At 37.3% G+C, this 15,682-nt stretch overlaps 1 protein-coding gene across 2 annotated transcripts in view; it reads right to left on the bottom strand.

Moving 5' to 3' along the window:
* Window positions 1-15,682, bottom strand: part of dtwd1 (DTW domain containing 1) — a 47,028-nt gene that overhangs the window by 2,671 nt on the left and 28,675 nt on the right. Inside the window, exons 1-3 of one of the 2 annotated variants that reach the window (XM_015375643.1) lie at window positions 4,472-4,531; window positions 629-933; window positions 320-457 (exon numbers count right to left, since the gene is read on the bottom strand). In XM_015375643.1, the coding sequence (XP_015231129.1) occupies window positions 320-457; window positions 629-933; window positions 4,472-4,487 (459 nt within the window). In that variant the 5' untranslated portion in view covers window positions 4,488-4,531. Of the gene's footprint in view, window positions 1-319; window positions 458-628; window positions 951-4,471; window positions 4,532-15,682 lie in introns of those variants that run through there. The other variant, XM_015375644.1, reaches the window with a different exon arrangement.

The following is a 15,682-nucleotide window of genomic DNA, read 5'->3' as shown; positions in this document are numbered from 1 at the left end:
CTTTGCAGAAGCATACCACCAAAACTGGTTCGCCACCAGACGCAAGCGACATTTGATGTGTGCAGTTGCAGAAGTATAATCCGCCCTTAAGGGTTAGCACAATTTTCACAAATTCATCAGATCTAAAAACAAACTAAATGCCTCCTTAAAGTATGTTACAAAAAGAAATTTTTGTAAAACCTATAAAACAGAGACAGGTATTTTAAGCAGGTAGAAAGATATGACAGGACAGTTTACATAAGTAACTAGCATGATGCTTATTTGCTAATTTTCTCATATTTTAAATGTATCCACTATTACTTATTGAAACTCATCTAACCTTATCTTTTTCATACTCAGGGATGCAGGGGTAGGTGTACATTGTGACATCATTGGATGCCAGAATCTTGGCATGGACTGCAGTGCTCTTCCCGTCTGTTTCATTTGGATGCTTGATGATGTCTATTTTCACAGGAAGCTAAGCACAAAACAATAACATCTAGAGTCAGGTCAACAGGAGAGTTTATCCACATGATTTCGTGATCTTGCATAAAACTCATTGAATCACATCGTTAGAAATAACATTTGAAAAAAATCAATGTTCCAGAGGAGACATAAAAAATTAATGGATTTTTAAGATCTTACTAACCTTGATTACGGGAATTTCTTGCATGCCGACACCCACTAATGAGCAGCATGTGTAGCAGAAGAACATCCTTGATCCTCCACATTTTGAACACTTCAACCTGCCTCTTTGTTGGGCTGAGTCCAGCACTACATGTGATGCCAATTTTAGCCCCTGGAGAGGCTGTTTGGTGAGCTCATGGACGTCTGATGAATCGCTAGTAATCGTGGGTTTGTCACGGCAACCGGAGTAGAGTCCCTGGTATCCTTCCAGGCTGCTCATTGCTGCCTGTTCAGATGGGGATGTATTTGTCTTGGAGTCGGGTGACTCTGCAATCATCATCAAACTAAATGGGCAAATAAAATATTTGAAATATAGTACAGAAATAAACAGCATAGCATTTACATGACGACTGCAAAAAAGAAAAAAAGGCTGACAGTTACAGAATAATAATGTTTATCTAGCTGGGAGTAATCGGACAAGAAAAAGAAGATGTTTTTAGACAAATAGACTGAAGTTGTTGGCAGTTATTGATTCAGACATGTGATATTAGCTGTCAGTGAAATCCTTTTTCATGTCAGTAAAATCTTTTTTCAAAGCAAAAACGTTCTATTGAGACATTTATGAGCTGCCTCCTACCAAAATGTATTGTCTTCTGTTAACTATTAACAGTAAAACAATTTCAAACCTTGGATTTAAACACTTAGTCTCAGTTACTAAGCACCAAAAGAGCAATAATAAAGTGTAGTAATTTATGTACACATGAAAACACGCTGTTAGCTAAATATGCGAGCAATTAAAAAGTTAAATAAATAAATTTGTTATAGATTATATAGGCATTTTGATATTTATGTTGTTTTTCCTGGTCTACAGTGTACTATAAAAATATTTTAATTGTTACTACAACAGGTCACATGTAGGTATCTTCTGATCTGATATTGACTTTGGAAAATCGCTCCTATATCTGACATTTCAGATTAAGGCTGACCCATAGATTGTCAACCAATCTATGGGTCAGGTGTCCCCATACCCATTATTTACTGTTTACTGTTGTTCTCCCGAGTGTTTTCGAATGTCCTCCTTACTACAAATGAAGCAATGCCACACTACAAAAGAAGCAATACAAGTATGTAGGATGCATGTGGTGCAGTTTCTAGAGCAGTTGCCTTGCAGCAAGGAAGTTGCTGGTTTGATTCTTTCTGAATGGAGTTTTGCTGTTCTACCCGTGCATACGTGGGTTCTTCCAGGTACACCGGTTCCTCCCACATTCCAAGAACAACAATTAACCGTTAGGTAAATTAGCTTCCCCAAATTGTCCTTAGGTGTGAGAGTGTGTGTGTGAACGGCTGTATGTCTGTACGTCTCTGTGTGTTTGAATGTTGCCGCACAGACTGGCAACCTGTCCAGAGTGTACCACGCCCCTCGCCCATAGAATGCCCGAGATAGTCCCCCGGCCCCACCGCAACCCTGACAGAATAAGTGGGAGAATATGGATGGAACACAAGTATTTCTGATTTGTGTCGATATCGTATCAAGTAGGGGTTGGTATTGCCAAAGAAGTCACGATTCGATTCCAATCACGATTCACATGCCACGATGCATCACGATACGTGAAATATTGCGATGCATCGCGATGCCTTGTGATATTTTCACTGAACACTGTAATAAAAAAATACAGCTATTACCAGTGGCTGACTGGCTGTGTATGATCTGGATAGTGTCTTCAATTGATACATAACTGAAAGCAACTTAATTCATACATAGCTTTATTTATTGAGACAACTATCGAAGGTATTGCCATGAAAACAAATACTGGACACAAATATTACTATTACTGGAGTGGACACACTGACAAAAAGTGCTTAGGATTTAAAAAACTTAAAATAACAGTGCCGTTTACATGGTCTCAGTGGTCCTTTAAACCAAATGGAAACATTCAAATGTTTGACATTTCCCCTTTTGCAAATTACGTGCGTTATATCAATTTCGTTTTTACATTCTTTGTTTTTAAAGCCAAACTGCATCTAAACATCTGACTTGGAATTTGATGGCGCTGGGCGAATTTTCTCAGTCTCCATGTTTTGTTTATGAATGACTCGTCGTGGTATCCGCAGCGACATCTACTGGACTGAAAGTTGTAGTCCACTTGTTTTTGGCTGATGTGTGCCAACCATTCATGTATTTTATTTATTCCTTTTTGTTAATTAAGAATCAATACTTGGCATCAAGAATCGATGGAGTAGATCACAAAAATTAGAATTGCGATGCATCGTCATGACGATTATTTTGCACACCCCTAGTATCAAGTAAATAATCAGTATTGTATGGGAAATTTAAAAAAAAATTGGATAAACGAAACTGCTAATCACTTGTAGTTTATCTAAACATTTAACTTGTTATCCAAGAAAAAGAAATGTAAACAGCAGCCATTAGCCAGTTATTTTCTGTTTTTCTTAATATATAATAATATTTATCCCGCTCTATATTTCAAATATAAAAAGAAAATCTAGCAGAAAAATAAATTCTCTTTGTGTTCGCCCTCATTTTTCAGCACTAAAAACAGCAAAATAAGAAGTAATCTATTAATATATTGAAATTAAAATGATATGGCCTCCAGTTGTTTATACTGTATCCTGGACAGCTGAGGCGCATTGGGTCACCTCCAGCAACCTGTATTAAAATCTGTGTCAATATTCAAAAAGTTTGTTAATGTTTATATTCAGATTAAATTACAACCATTAAAATACATCTATAAATTTTGATCATTTTCATGAGCAGCCAGAAAGCACATAAAGAATACATGTTTATTACACGTATACATGAATGAAAAATATGCTCTCAGGATATAAATAATGCCCTTTAATAAAGCTATAGTGAAACCTAAAAGGAATATATTTCCACAATCTAAAACCTATTTCTTTTTCATGTGTACATAGATACAGACATTGGTTTTAAATAAGCTCTTATAATTTTGATAGGGTGCTTTTTAATGTAAAGTTTTAAGTTAATGTATATTTAATTTAATGTATATTTTATTTAACTCTTCAGTGAATCTTTATAGCAGTTTTAAAACTTGCATATATTTTGTATTAGAGGGGTGGGGTGGGGTGTGGGGGGGTATCAAAGTCTTTCATGGGGCCCTAAACTCCTGGTGGTGCCCCTGGTGGGATGGATGAAGAACCAACCTATGCAGCCCAAAGATAAGATTTTAATATCCTGGCAGATACCATAGCAACCCCCTGCCTACAGATCAGGAATGTTTTGACAGTAATGGAGAGACCAAAAACAAATGACAGCAGGACATAATGTTACAGCTAAAGCCCTTTCCTTTTTTTAAGTTCCAACTTTTACCTTGGGTAAAAGAAAATGTTTATTTGGTCTTTTTAGATGTTTTCAGCTGGATTGCTTATGGCTAAATTCTGAAATAATACCATTTTGTTCAACAACTGGAAGACTGTGAGTGTGATTCGTGCCTACTGCAGATAGTCTTTGTTATTTCCCATTTTAACCCTTTATAGGGCACTCAGGGAAATACTTTGAAAATCCAAATTTCAAGCCAATAGTGTTATTGGAATCAGGACAAGACCTTATCACCTTTGTAACATTCAAAAAATATTGATGGAAAGAAGGATTGTCAATGTAATGACAGGAAATGCAAACTTGCCCAAATATATTAAGAAAAATAACAAAAGTGCTTCTATAGGAAATTAATGAAAAACACTCAGAGTGAAAGAAACACATTTTTTGGTACAACCTAACATTAGAGGCATTAATGCTGATACTTACATTTTTAAGTTTATAAACCTTAATATAATAGTTAACTAGGCTTAATAACTTTACTTTTTAACTTTACAATTCGCTTTTTACCTTTTTTGTAGTTCATTTTATCATTCAAGGGCTCATCTAATTAGTCAAATGCCAAAATAAGATGTACAGCCATGTAGCTGCATCTTTACTGAATGGCTGGATATAGATCTTGTGCTTCTAGACCTCACCGTGGGACAGAGGAGGGGGGGGGGGAGACTACATTTATAAGGGGTATGCAAAAGATCAAAAACTCTAACTTTGCCTATAACAGCTTAAAATGAACAGTTTAGAGTATTCAAATCTACAAGAACGATACAATGTATATATATATATATATATATATATATATATATATATATATATATATATATATAAACAAATCCTGGGTTCGGGACAAAAATATTAGAGAGGTGAAGGAAGTTGCTGAACTGCTGACATACACTAAACCGCGGGTAGCGTTAGTTAGCTACAGTAAAATAGCCCAAAATAAAATAAACAAAAATCTTTAAGTGACAGTAAAACAATAAAACGCGATAAAAAAAAGACTGTTTCGGCGTATCTGCAGTCAAATCTCTTTCGCTTTTAAACTGAAGCTACATGAATCTATAAAGCTAGCTACTGTTAGCTTCATATTTACTTATACACTCGGCCTAAAACATATAATCAAAAACCAATTCAAAGGAGAAACATTATTCAAAACTAGATGTTATCCACAGATAGGCTAAATACCAAGTGACAAATCAAACATGCCTACCAGAAGCAGCTATAACACCGGAAGTGCTACACCGGAGGCGGAAATAGAATTAAGAACGCCGTTACTAGGCAACAGTCGCGCAGTAAGATTGATTGCGCCCCCAATAGAACAAGAGCTGATATTACAAGCAGAATGTTATCAAAAAGAGGAAAAAAATAGGAAATAAATCGATCTATTGAGCTACATAGCTATGTTTAGCTATTAAAAATAGTTAATGATATTTAACCAGTAAATCACAGAGCAGTGTTAGCAGGGGAGGGGGCTCTGGGTCGTTTTGTCAAGATTATAATACTGTAAATGATTTAATTGTTGCTGTAAGATGTAACAACATAGTATTAGGATTTGGTTTGATAAACTGAAAGATTTTAGATGTGTATTCAGGCTGAATACATGTGAATGGTTAGGTAACCCAGTGCTACTCATTCTGTCAGTTTTTAAGGTTTTGTAAATTGATTATATCACAGGATGATTTCTCTTTTTGAAGCAGTTATCTGTGAACTCTGAGAGCTGGTTTTGCATCACAGCAGAAAAGCATTTTCTGAAATGATCAGACCATCTTGCATTAACAAAACATTCTGTTCCAAGTCCTTTAAGTCTCATTTCACATTTTCATCCTCAGTGACTCATCTTCACCACATACTTAAATGCACTGAATTGATGTAAGGGTATTAGCTAATTTCATACTTATTTTGACATACAATTGAACATGTGTAGGTTTGTCTAGTTTGTTGAACCATCTTTTATGTACCTGATTTTTAAGCTTTTATGTCCAGTAGCTTTTATGTTTGCATTTTGTCTTTTTTGTCTTTTTTTTTTTTTTGAGTATTTTGTGGAGAAATTGTTGAACTAACATGACTAAATGTCTCAGCCCAAAATGGGTTCATGATTATTTAAATTGAAAATGTTTGGTTTACTTTGCCATGACATTTATGGATTTCCTCTGCTACAGACATATGGTCAGGTTGCTTAGCTAATTTACTAAACAATCTATAACTTTATGAACACCATGTATCCATTGAGATCCAGAGGAAAATAAAGGTGACCTGTCAAAATTATTTGTTACATGAAAAAAGGTTAGGTTCCCACAATTTATATCTCATATTTCACTATTTCAATTATCAACTTTATTACCGTAGTAACTAAAAAATGGCAGCCTTGATTTTTATGCAAAAGGAAAAGCATCAAGGATGTAGCATTTAAAGCATTTAAAAGACTTTCAAACAACAAAATAGTGTCCTCAGTCAGAGGCTTACATATACATATCACTCCAGAAAATCTATAAGATAAAAAATATTAGGAGTTACTTTAACATTTGACTTTGCTTAGGGATCAATAAAGTGTTTTTGAACTGAATCAGATTAAAATGTTTAAAAATATCATAAAACATAAGGAAGGTATCTTGGTCTGCTGATTGACGGCGCCCATATTGATGTGTATGGACCTCCTAAACCACTAGGTCTTCTACTTCAAGCCTATTTTGTTACCCAGAACCAAACACAGAAAAGCAGCATTTAGTTCCTTTGCCCCCCTTATATGGGACAAATCCCTAGAAGGCTGTAAAAATGTTGAAAGCCTCAATCAAATTAAAACACCCATTTGTTTGGAACTGCCTTTGCCTGTTAAATGTAAACTGTAAACTGAGGTATCATAAATGTACGTTTTTGTCCAGCTGTTTCCTACTTGCTTTACTACCTTCTTTTATCATGTTTAAACTTTTTATTTTGATTTTTTTTCTTGTGTACTGTTTCATGCAAGTGAAGCACTTTGAATTGCCTTTGTACTGAATTGTGCTAGACAAATAATCTTGCCTTGCCTTGATGTAGGCACTCGTAAAAAAAAGAAATCGGCCACGCTGTTTGCCATTTTCCAAGCATAAATCAATTTTAAACATCAAGACTTTAAACTTTAAACATCTGCTCTGCAAATACAGTAAGTTTGCCATGTTTTTCATGGCTAATATTTTGAAAATGTAAATTATTTTGGCGAAATCAGATGCTATCACAAGAAGAATTTTGACAAGAACGACAGGAGGAAGAAAAGCTTGGTGCATAATATGTTTGGTGGTTTATGTGGTAAAATTTTTGTCAAAATCATTTTAGTTGGAGTCAACTTTGGTTCTGAACTTGTTAAGCCTGGCCAACTAGACTGAATTACATGGAGCCTAATTCAGCTGTTTGCCATGATTTTGACAATAATGGTTGACTTGATTACTCATCTTATTCACCTATGTAGCTCTGTCTCGTTCCTCATCAATACTCATCTGATCCACCGGCTCCTGCTTCTACTTAAACTCCTTGGTCCCAGCCATCAGTGCCAGATTATTCTTGAGCCTTTGGTGTTGATAGTTCTCAAGTGTCTCTATAGTGTTCTGATTGTCGGATCCTGATCCGTTTCTGTATTTGGACCTTTGAGCCTGCTTGTCCTAGTCTGATCTGTTTGCTTGCCTGTCTTCTCCTGGATTCTTCTGTGGACTGAACCTGGATCTGCCTCTTGACTTAGCTGTGTGGATTATTCCTGTCTTCTTTCATCAGCTCGGATCTTCTAGGCTTCCTCGTCTGGAACTGTTTAGCAGCGTCTGTTATGTCTCTTCAGCCAACCTGCTTTAATCATCCTCATTCTCTGGGCATGGACTGAACTGTCAAACCAGGTTAGTGACTGACGCGCTCATTATGACAATACTTCAGATTATTCATATTCACTAACCTGTTTTTCTCTCTGATAGACATTCCTGCCCCAGACGCCGTAGCCGCTGCAATTGCCACCACTGCAGCTCTTTTCTGTCTTTGTTGGAATAAAGGCATTTAAGTATTCCACTGTCTGTCTTGCCTGAATTCTGGGTCCAACTTTCTGAGCCATTACAACGTTGACTCCAGCCAGATCTGGCTGGACCAATCACAGTGTGGGAGGCTGGACTGCAGGACTCCCAGTGCCAGAATTACCCATAATGCAGCACAACTTTTCTGCTAGCAAAACAATCAGTCTGGCTGGCACAGCTAGGGCTTCATATGAGTGTGCTGATCACTGCTCGGGTATATATATATTTTTTTATACAACTGTGGCCTAGACGTCTCATAAGTTGCATTTCCATAAGTTTTTTCTAATACACATTTATAATTATCTCATCAGAAAAGTGGAAATGGTAAAATAAAAATAAAAAAACGCCCTCAAACTTTAGTTGAGTTTCACTACTTCTGGTAAAAGATTTTAACTGACATATGTTTGGAGTGTTTGAATATGCTTTGAGCTGAAAGATTTTTTTAAATAAAAATTATAATTTTTATTCTATATATGTGTAGAGTTATCTGTTTTGTCATGTTTTGAGCTCGATTCCTATGTTATTTTTTGTTCAAACACACAGCCAGTAGGGTGTGTGCTCACAAACAATATATGGCAGTCCAAATATTATCTCATTAAATAACATATCAATCACCCTTATGGGTTGGGCAATACAATTACTAAATGAAGCAAAAACTTGACTCATTGGGAAGGGGGTAAAATTCAGTGTTACCTCCTAAAGCTAGGCATACACTGTATGATTTTCTTGCCCTTTTTGGGACCATTTTTTCAGCCGTGCTAGAATTTTTTTATCAGGCCGTTTTTCAGCATAATAATGCGTAATGTAGTATACAAGGGACAATCAGCCTCTCACGACCACCTCCCGATCAGGAATTGTGAGGTTGGGAGAAAATCAAACATGTTTGAAATTCAGTCAGCCGTCATGGGCAAATAGCTCAGTGGGCATGTATAAACAAGGATTCTTCTTCTTCCTCTCAGAGGAAAATACAGAATCATGGCGAGGGTGCGAGTGAAATTGAGTTCTTTCTATAAAATTAACAGACCCTAGTAGCCACGTTGCTCAGCCATGTCTTTGTCCAAATACATTGTTGCCTTTTCTTTTCAGGGCTTTTGGCACATAAAATTGCACAAATTGCCAAGGCAGACGTTTCACTCTAGTGAACTTCATATTCCTCTTCTACTCTTTGGCTACTCTACTCTTAGGCGAGTCCGAGTAGCGCCATCTCACCGCGGAACTGAGTCCGATGTGGTTTTTAGATGTACAGTGTAAGCAAGTTGATTGCATCAGTCCGCACAGTGTGAGAACATACATCATGAGCTGTGAACTTTAAACCCTGCTGTTTCGTTGTACGTGTGAGCTGGAGCTGTGTGCATCGATTTGAAAGAAATTGTACGGTGTATGCTTGGCTTAAGTGGGTGACCAGGATGAGGGGGGATTTAACCCTCAGGCACCTTCACAATCTTTCAAGAATGTTTGGTGTGAAGGACTGCCTTCGAGTCAATGAGTTGTTGCAGTCAGCTGGTTTTCCTTAAATAGAAAACTTTGAACCAATCTGACTGTATAATTTGCAAAGTATCTTGAGATTATGTTTTGTGAATTGGTGCTATATAAATAAACTGATCTGAATTGAATTGAATTTAACAGGGGCATAAGTCTGGGTAGGGGTTTAGGGAGAGGAAGATTAATTGGAGGGTCAAATTCTCCTGTAAAATTTGGCAGGGAGACCTTTTTTGCAGAACCCTCTTGCTTGAAACTGTGTCGTTGTTCCCAAAAAGTAAAAGGTGTCAATGTAGTTCACAGACATTGTAGCACATGATTTTTTTTAAATTAATCATTACTTATTGGAAGTTTGCTATTTTATTCAAATGTAAATTTTGATAGCTTATAATGAGCAGTTGTTATTTCTTAGGGTTAGGGTGTTTTAACTTTACATTTAATTTTTTTTAAAAGCGCCTTTGATGGAAGCCCAAGTTTCTCTCTCAGAAACCTTTATAAAGATTTTATATTGAACAACATCATCCAAGTTATGTCGCTAATCACATAGAGCAAATTGCAAACCCTGTTTTAACTTCTGTGTTGGTAATAATGTAAATTGTTCTACAGATTTATAATCTTGCCAGTGACAGTGTATAAAAACAGCTCTGTCAAAGGGAGAAAAGACATTCAATTATTTTGCCACAATTTTAATGGGAAAAGGTCTACATTTTCTGAAAACAGGCTGATAAGAATGGTCAACAAAAAGAGTTGTCCGTTTTTAATTAGTAGAATCGAGAATTTTATGGTAGTTTCTTTAAATACTTTATACGTCTCTTTTTTATTTTTGCAAAACTGCCAGTCACTGAGCATGGTCATATGCCTTGAATGAAAGTATCTGTTTATTGTCTAAATCTATTTGATAATGATGAAAAAAGATATGCAAAAAACAAAATTTTTTACAGTTATCATTGATGCTCTGCATTACTTTAAATTGGTATACTATGTTTTTGTTGGCTTTGTCAAATCTAGGTATTCATTTACAATGAAATTTAGGTTTAAAGGCCTTCAGGTAATCTTGATGGTAAATGGTAAATTGCCAGTTATTATATTTCAAGTCAAAAGACATGACCAAAGTGCTTTACACTATGTTCAGTCATTCACCCATTCATACACGCTGATGGTCCCTTCCCTGGGGCTCACTGACAGAAGCGATAACACTTTGATAAAACAGTTTTGCCAACATGAATGGCAAATGACCTTCACTTATTTTCTTTTTAAGCAAGAGGACTCCAACCGGCATTACATTATGTAAATGACCAAGTCAGAGGGCATGAGGAGTCACAGGTATTATTAGAAAGATATTTTTTTTATTTTAGCCCAAAAAACTAGATTTACGAAAAACATAACAAACCAAATAAACAAATAACACACAAGTATATATTCCCATTGGCTGATCAGACCCTTATCACACAATAGAGTAACTAAACAATACAACAACATAAACCTTAATTGCAACAATCAAAAGTTGAACGCAAAAAGAAACTTAAATTGAAGAAAATTAAAGAGGAGCAGGTAGTTTAGTCCAGTGCTTGTGCAGGTGCGCTGAGCCGCTAATTGTCAGGGTAACTCCCATGGATTATAGAAAGTAAGACTCGAAAAAGGAAACTAGACTTATTAATGATCCGACCAAATCAAGAATTGAGTGGATGAAAATACAAAAATGAACTAAAAGTCCATGCTTATAAATAGAACTTTTTAAACCAGACTTATTGCAAATCTATGCAGATGTGTCATTTGTGCCTAGATTAATAAATAAATGTAAGCACATAAGAATGACCCACTTTCAGGTGTGGTGGTCATGGTTTTGGCCAGCACACACTACCTTCAATCATTACCCCATTCACACACATTCACACACGAATGGTGAACAGATCCTCCACGGGGTTCTCTGACCGCCATCAGCAGGTAATGCAGGTGAAGTGGATACAATAACGTAGCTATGGATCGAACTGCAACCCTGCAGGGTGAACTCCTGCATCATATTCCACTGTCACCCCATCGAAACAGTCTGCAAATAGAATAGAATAGAATAGAATAGAATAGGAAATCCCTTTATTGTCCTACAATGGGGAAATTCTGAAAATGTATCCCTGAATTAATTTAAAGTGCAAGTAGTGCAAATTCTATGTTCTGTTTTGTTGTTTTCTTAACTAGGTTTTGCAATCAGAACAGGTCTGGGATCTCAATAGCATATACCTTGTTAAGTAAAGGCAGTAAATAAACAAAATATGGATATTCTTTAGGATGCATATTGTGTTTAAACATTGAGAAAGTAACCATCTGTTAATTTCCGTTGTACAATCATGAACTCAAGATATCATCTGTGTCAACGTTGGCACAAAACTATGTTTTGTTTAAAAGTACAATAAGAGTATTCCTTCTATGACCTCATTAAATCTTTTAGAAGTGGTTCACTACATTCAGGCAAGTGTAACGCTATCTCATGGGTAACATCTTTAAAAGCTGTAAAGGTCCAGATCAAATGAATAACACATGTCTTTACACTTAGCAAAGTTAACAAAACCCTTACCGGTCAGGGATTTGTCTGGCTTTAAATGACTCCTAGATGTTTCTAGCTTTTTACAAGGTTTGCTAAGTGTTTTGTTCCAGTCTTAAAGAACAGAGGAGGTACTGTAGTGTGCTACAGAGGCATTGAGTCACGACATATTTACACTTTGAGGACAACTGTTCTCCAGCTGGTCATACGCTTCACCATTGCTTGGGGAGTGAAGGAAGTAAATAAATCAGTTTTTGGTCAAAGTCTCCAACATACTTAATTTTTTTCTCAATGGTTCTGCGGGGGAAAATGTTAGGACACACTGAGTAAGCCTGTTTCAGGAAGTGGGCTTAATTTATTTGTAGTAGAGAGCAGTTTTCTTAAGTCAACTTATTTGAATTTAAGCTATTCATGAGTTTTGGTTTTAGAACAGGTTAGTTAAGTCAGCTCAGTTTACAGTGAGTGTGAGCAGAAAAAGAAGCCCTTATCAATTGAAGGCAAATATCAGGATTCAACATAGAAACAGCAGGAAGAAAAAAAACCTTAAAGTTCACATTTCTTCACAGTTGACCTCCAATTTTCAAGACAGCATATGGAGATTATTGAAATATGTTTAACACAGAAAGAAATTCCTACAGATAAATAGGGATATTTAGTGTGGTAGAGACCATTCAATGTGTGGTAATGTTTGATAAAGAACTATAAAGTTATATCCCTAATACAACACTTATTTAACATACAAAATAAACTGTCATTTTGATAGATTTTCCCTGGCACTGAGGATTGTTTGTACCACAGTAAAGACATTTTGCTGGTCCTCCCTCCTTTATTTGCTAGTATTAGGTTTAGAACAAAGGTGTGAATTCAGTATCATATCTAGGGTTAAGGTGAGGTTCTGGTTTAGGACAGAGAAATGAATAAAAAATTATAAGAAGTCAATGCAAAGTCACTGAGGGATAACGGGACATAAAATGTGTGTGTGTTTTTATTTTGGAGTGGGCTACATGATAAGAGTTTTTAGCATGGTTGCCTTGCAGCGAGAAGGTTCCGTTTTCGATTCCCAGGCCAGGGTCTTTTTTGCATGGAATTTGCTCCCCGTGCTCCCTGTGCATGTGTGGGTTCTCTCCGGGTACCAAATTGTCCTTAGGTGGGTGTGTGCATGCATGTTTGTGTGGGTGGGTACCATTTTCCATAAATCTTAGCACACTGTGTGGACTGAATGCTCTAGTTGCAACAAATGTCTGGTCCCCATGAGTAGAAATGCTGTTTTTAGACTTAGTTGTTATGTTTAGGACTAACGTGTGAATTGAGTTTAGGTTAGGATTAGGGATAGGTAGAACCCTTAATTGTTAGGGTTAGGGTAAGTGTCATGATTAGGCTGTAGAAATGGGTTAGAAATGAATGGAAGTCAACTGAAAGTCCACATAAGGATAGAGAACCTGACATGTGGGGGGCAGTTTTGTGTGTTGGCTGTAACAAAATAAAACACCAGTTTAAAGATGGCAGGATGGGCAAATGCAACAAAAAAGAGGCCAGACAGTCTACCAATCGTTGCTCCTTGCCCACTCCAATAGCCCGACTAAGCAGAGCAAAGTAGAGGGTTGCTCAAAGGATCAAAGAAAAGCGTGGGTATTGCAACTTTGTTGGGTAATTCTGTATGGAAAAGCAAAATGTGATTTGAAAAGCCTGGAGCTCCTCAAAAGCTCCAGACTTTGGAGCTACAGTGGAAAAGGGGCTATTGCAGCAATCCCTCACACTGAGTAACCACACAGTGACAGTGGATAAGAAAAAACCCTTTTTAACAGGAAGAAGCCTTCTACAGAACAAAGCTCAGTGTAAGTGACCTTCTACAGAGGCTTACTGGGGGTTCAAAGAGAGAAGCAGGCATACAAGAGGAGCGTAGAAGTACTTAATACTTAGTATGTTGGAAAATGTAATAGTACAAAGTACAAAAATAGTACAGCCCAATACAGCAACGATACATCCCCAGTAACAGCTGAGCTAATAACGTCTAGGAGAGAAACACGACTGAGAACTACAAAACAGGCCCAACTATATAATCTGTAGTCGAAATTGTTGATGACGGCAACCTAGCTGATATTTTTCTCTCCAGTATGGTCAGAAACAGAACAGATCAAGTTACTGTGGAGAGAAACAGGAAGAACATGAAGCTAGGGGTTAGACTAACAAATATGCTAGAAGGGGAGAAGAGCAATAGAATGAAGCAAATTGATGAAAACTGGTCCCTATATTCCCTATATTCTCTAACAGCCTGAGCCTATACCTGCATTACTATACAGTTCAGGATAACCTTCAGCTTTATCAAAAAGAAAGTTTGAAGGCTAGGCCTGAAAATAGACAAGGTGGCAGTTTGTTCCATAGGATAGGAGCCTAATAACTACTACCCTAATAGCTGGCCTAATTGCCAATTTCACTCACCTGCCCTACAGTTACTAATTATCACTCATCTTATCCACCTGCTCTTGCTGCTTTATATACAGCTCAGCCCTGGTATCGGGGCCAGATCATTGTTGCTGTTTCGGACATTGTTGCTGAGATGACCTGCAGATCACTGCTTCTGAATTCTGACTTTCATATTCTTGTTCTCTGAGGTCAGTGGTAAGAGAGGTTTATAGTTTTGTGTTAGACCGGGCTACGGACTCCTGGATCTAAGAACCTTTCTGTTCTGAACTTTTTCCCTGACCTAGCTCAGACTCCTGCCTGTTCACTAGGGCTGCAACTGGTTTCATCTGGGCGGCGTCTGCTGCATCTAGTTGGCAGTCCATCAGCTGCATCCTACTGCGCTCTAAGGAATTGGACTGAACTGTTAAGCCAGGTAAGTGCCTCACATAGATAATCATTTTACGTCAGATTGTCATGGTCATTTACCTGTGTTTCTCTCTAACCAGAGTTGCCACTGAATGGTAGTGCCCCGCCTCCCCCCTCGGCCGCTGCAGATCCACAGCTCTGCGTTGTGTTCTGATTTTAATAAACTTTTTGAATTTTACGACTGTCTGTCTCACCTTGAATATTGGCCCCTAAGTTCAGAGTTCTTGACACTGCCTCCCATTCTACCTTTAGAAATTCTTGGAACCAAAAGTAAACCTGCAAATTGAGAGCAAAATGCTCTGTTAGGAACATCAGGAAAAACCACATCTTTGGTATGAGATGGAGCTTGGTAATTTAGGCCTTTACACGTGAGGAGGAATCTACATTCAATTCTGGGATACACAGAATGAGAAGGAATGTGAGGAGATCAAAGAACAGCTGTGACAAAGCAGATGTACCTACTGGAAAGATGGTACAGAACCTGCTATCGCTCATTCTTCTCTGTAGCAGGTTCAAAGGGGAATGCTTGCTCTAACCATGCAGTTGGCTTGAACAGCTGCATTGAAACATATGAATCTTTGCTTGTTATTGGAGACAATGGTAATAGTATCTTCATTGAAAGGTCCGAAGGGACATCTGGTTTGTCATAGCTGTTCTTTAAGCTCCTCACATTCCTTCTCATCCCCTGCAAATGTTGTCACTTCATCAGTCTCATACCATGTCCCAGTATTTATTGATTCAATAGCCAGCACAGAATTTATGGAAGATCATTTTGCCAAGAACCATCCTCCCATCCTCCCAAAACGTCTTAGCTTTTTATTGACATGCCTTTAACCAGTCCCACAATGGTATGAATTA

This window comes from Cyprinodon variegatus, unplaced genomic scaffold, assembly GCF_000732505.1.
Source record: "Cyprinodon variegatus isolate N-32 unplaced genomic scaffold, C_variegatus-1.0 Scaffold122, whole genome shotgun sequence".
NCBI classification, from domain to species: domain Eukaryota; kingdom Metazoa; phylum Chordata; class Actinopteri; order Cyprinodontiformes; family Cyprinodontidae; genus Cyprinodon; species Cyprinodon variegatus.
The sequence above is the reverse complement of the archived record's forward strand: the minus strand, read 5'-3'. Positions and strand labels throughout refer to the sequence as shown.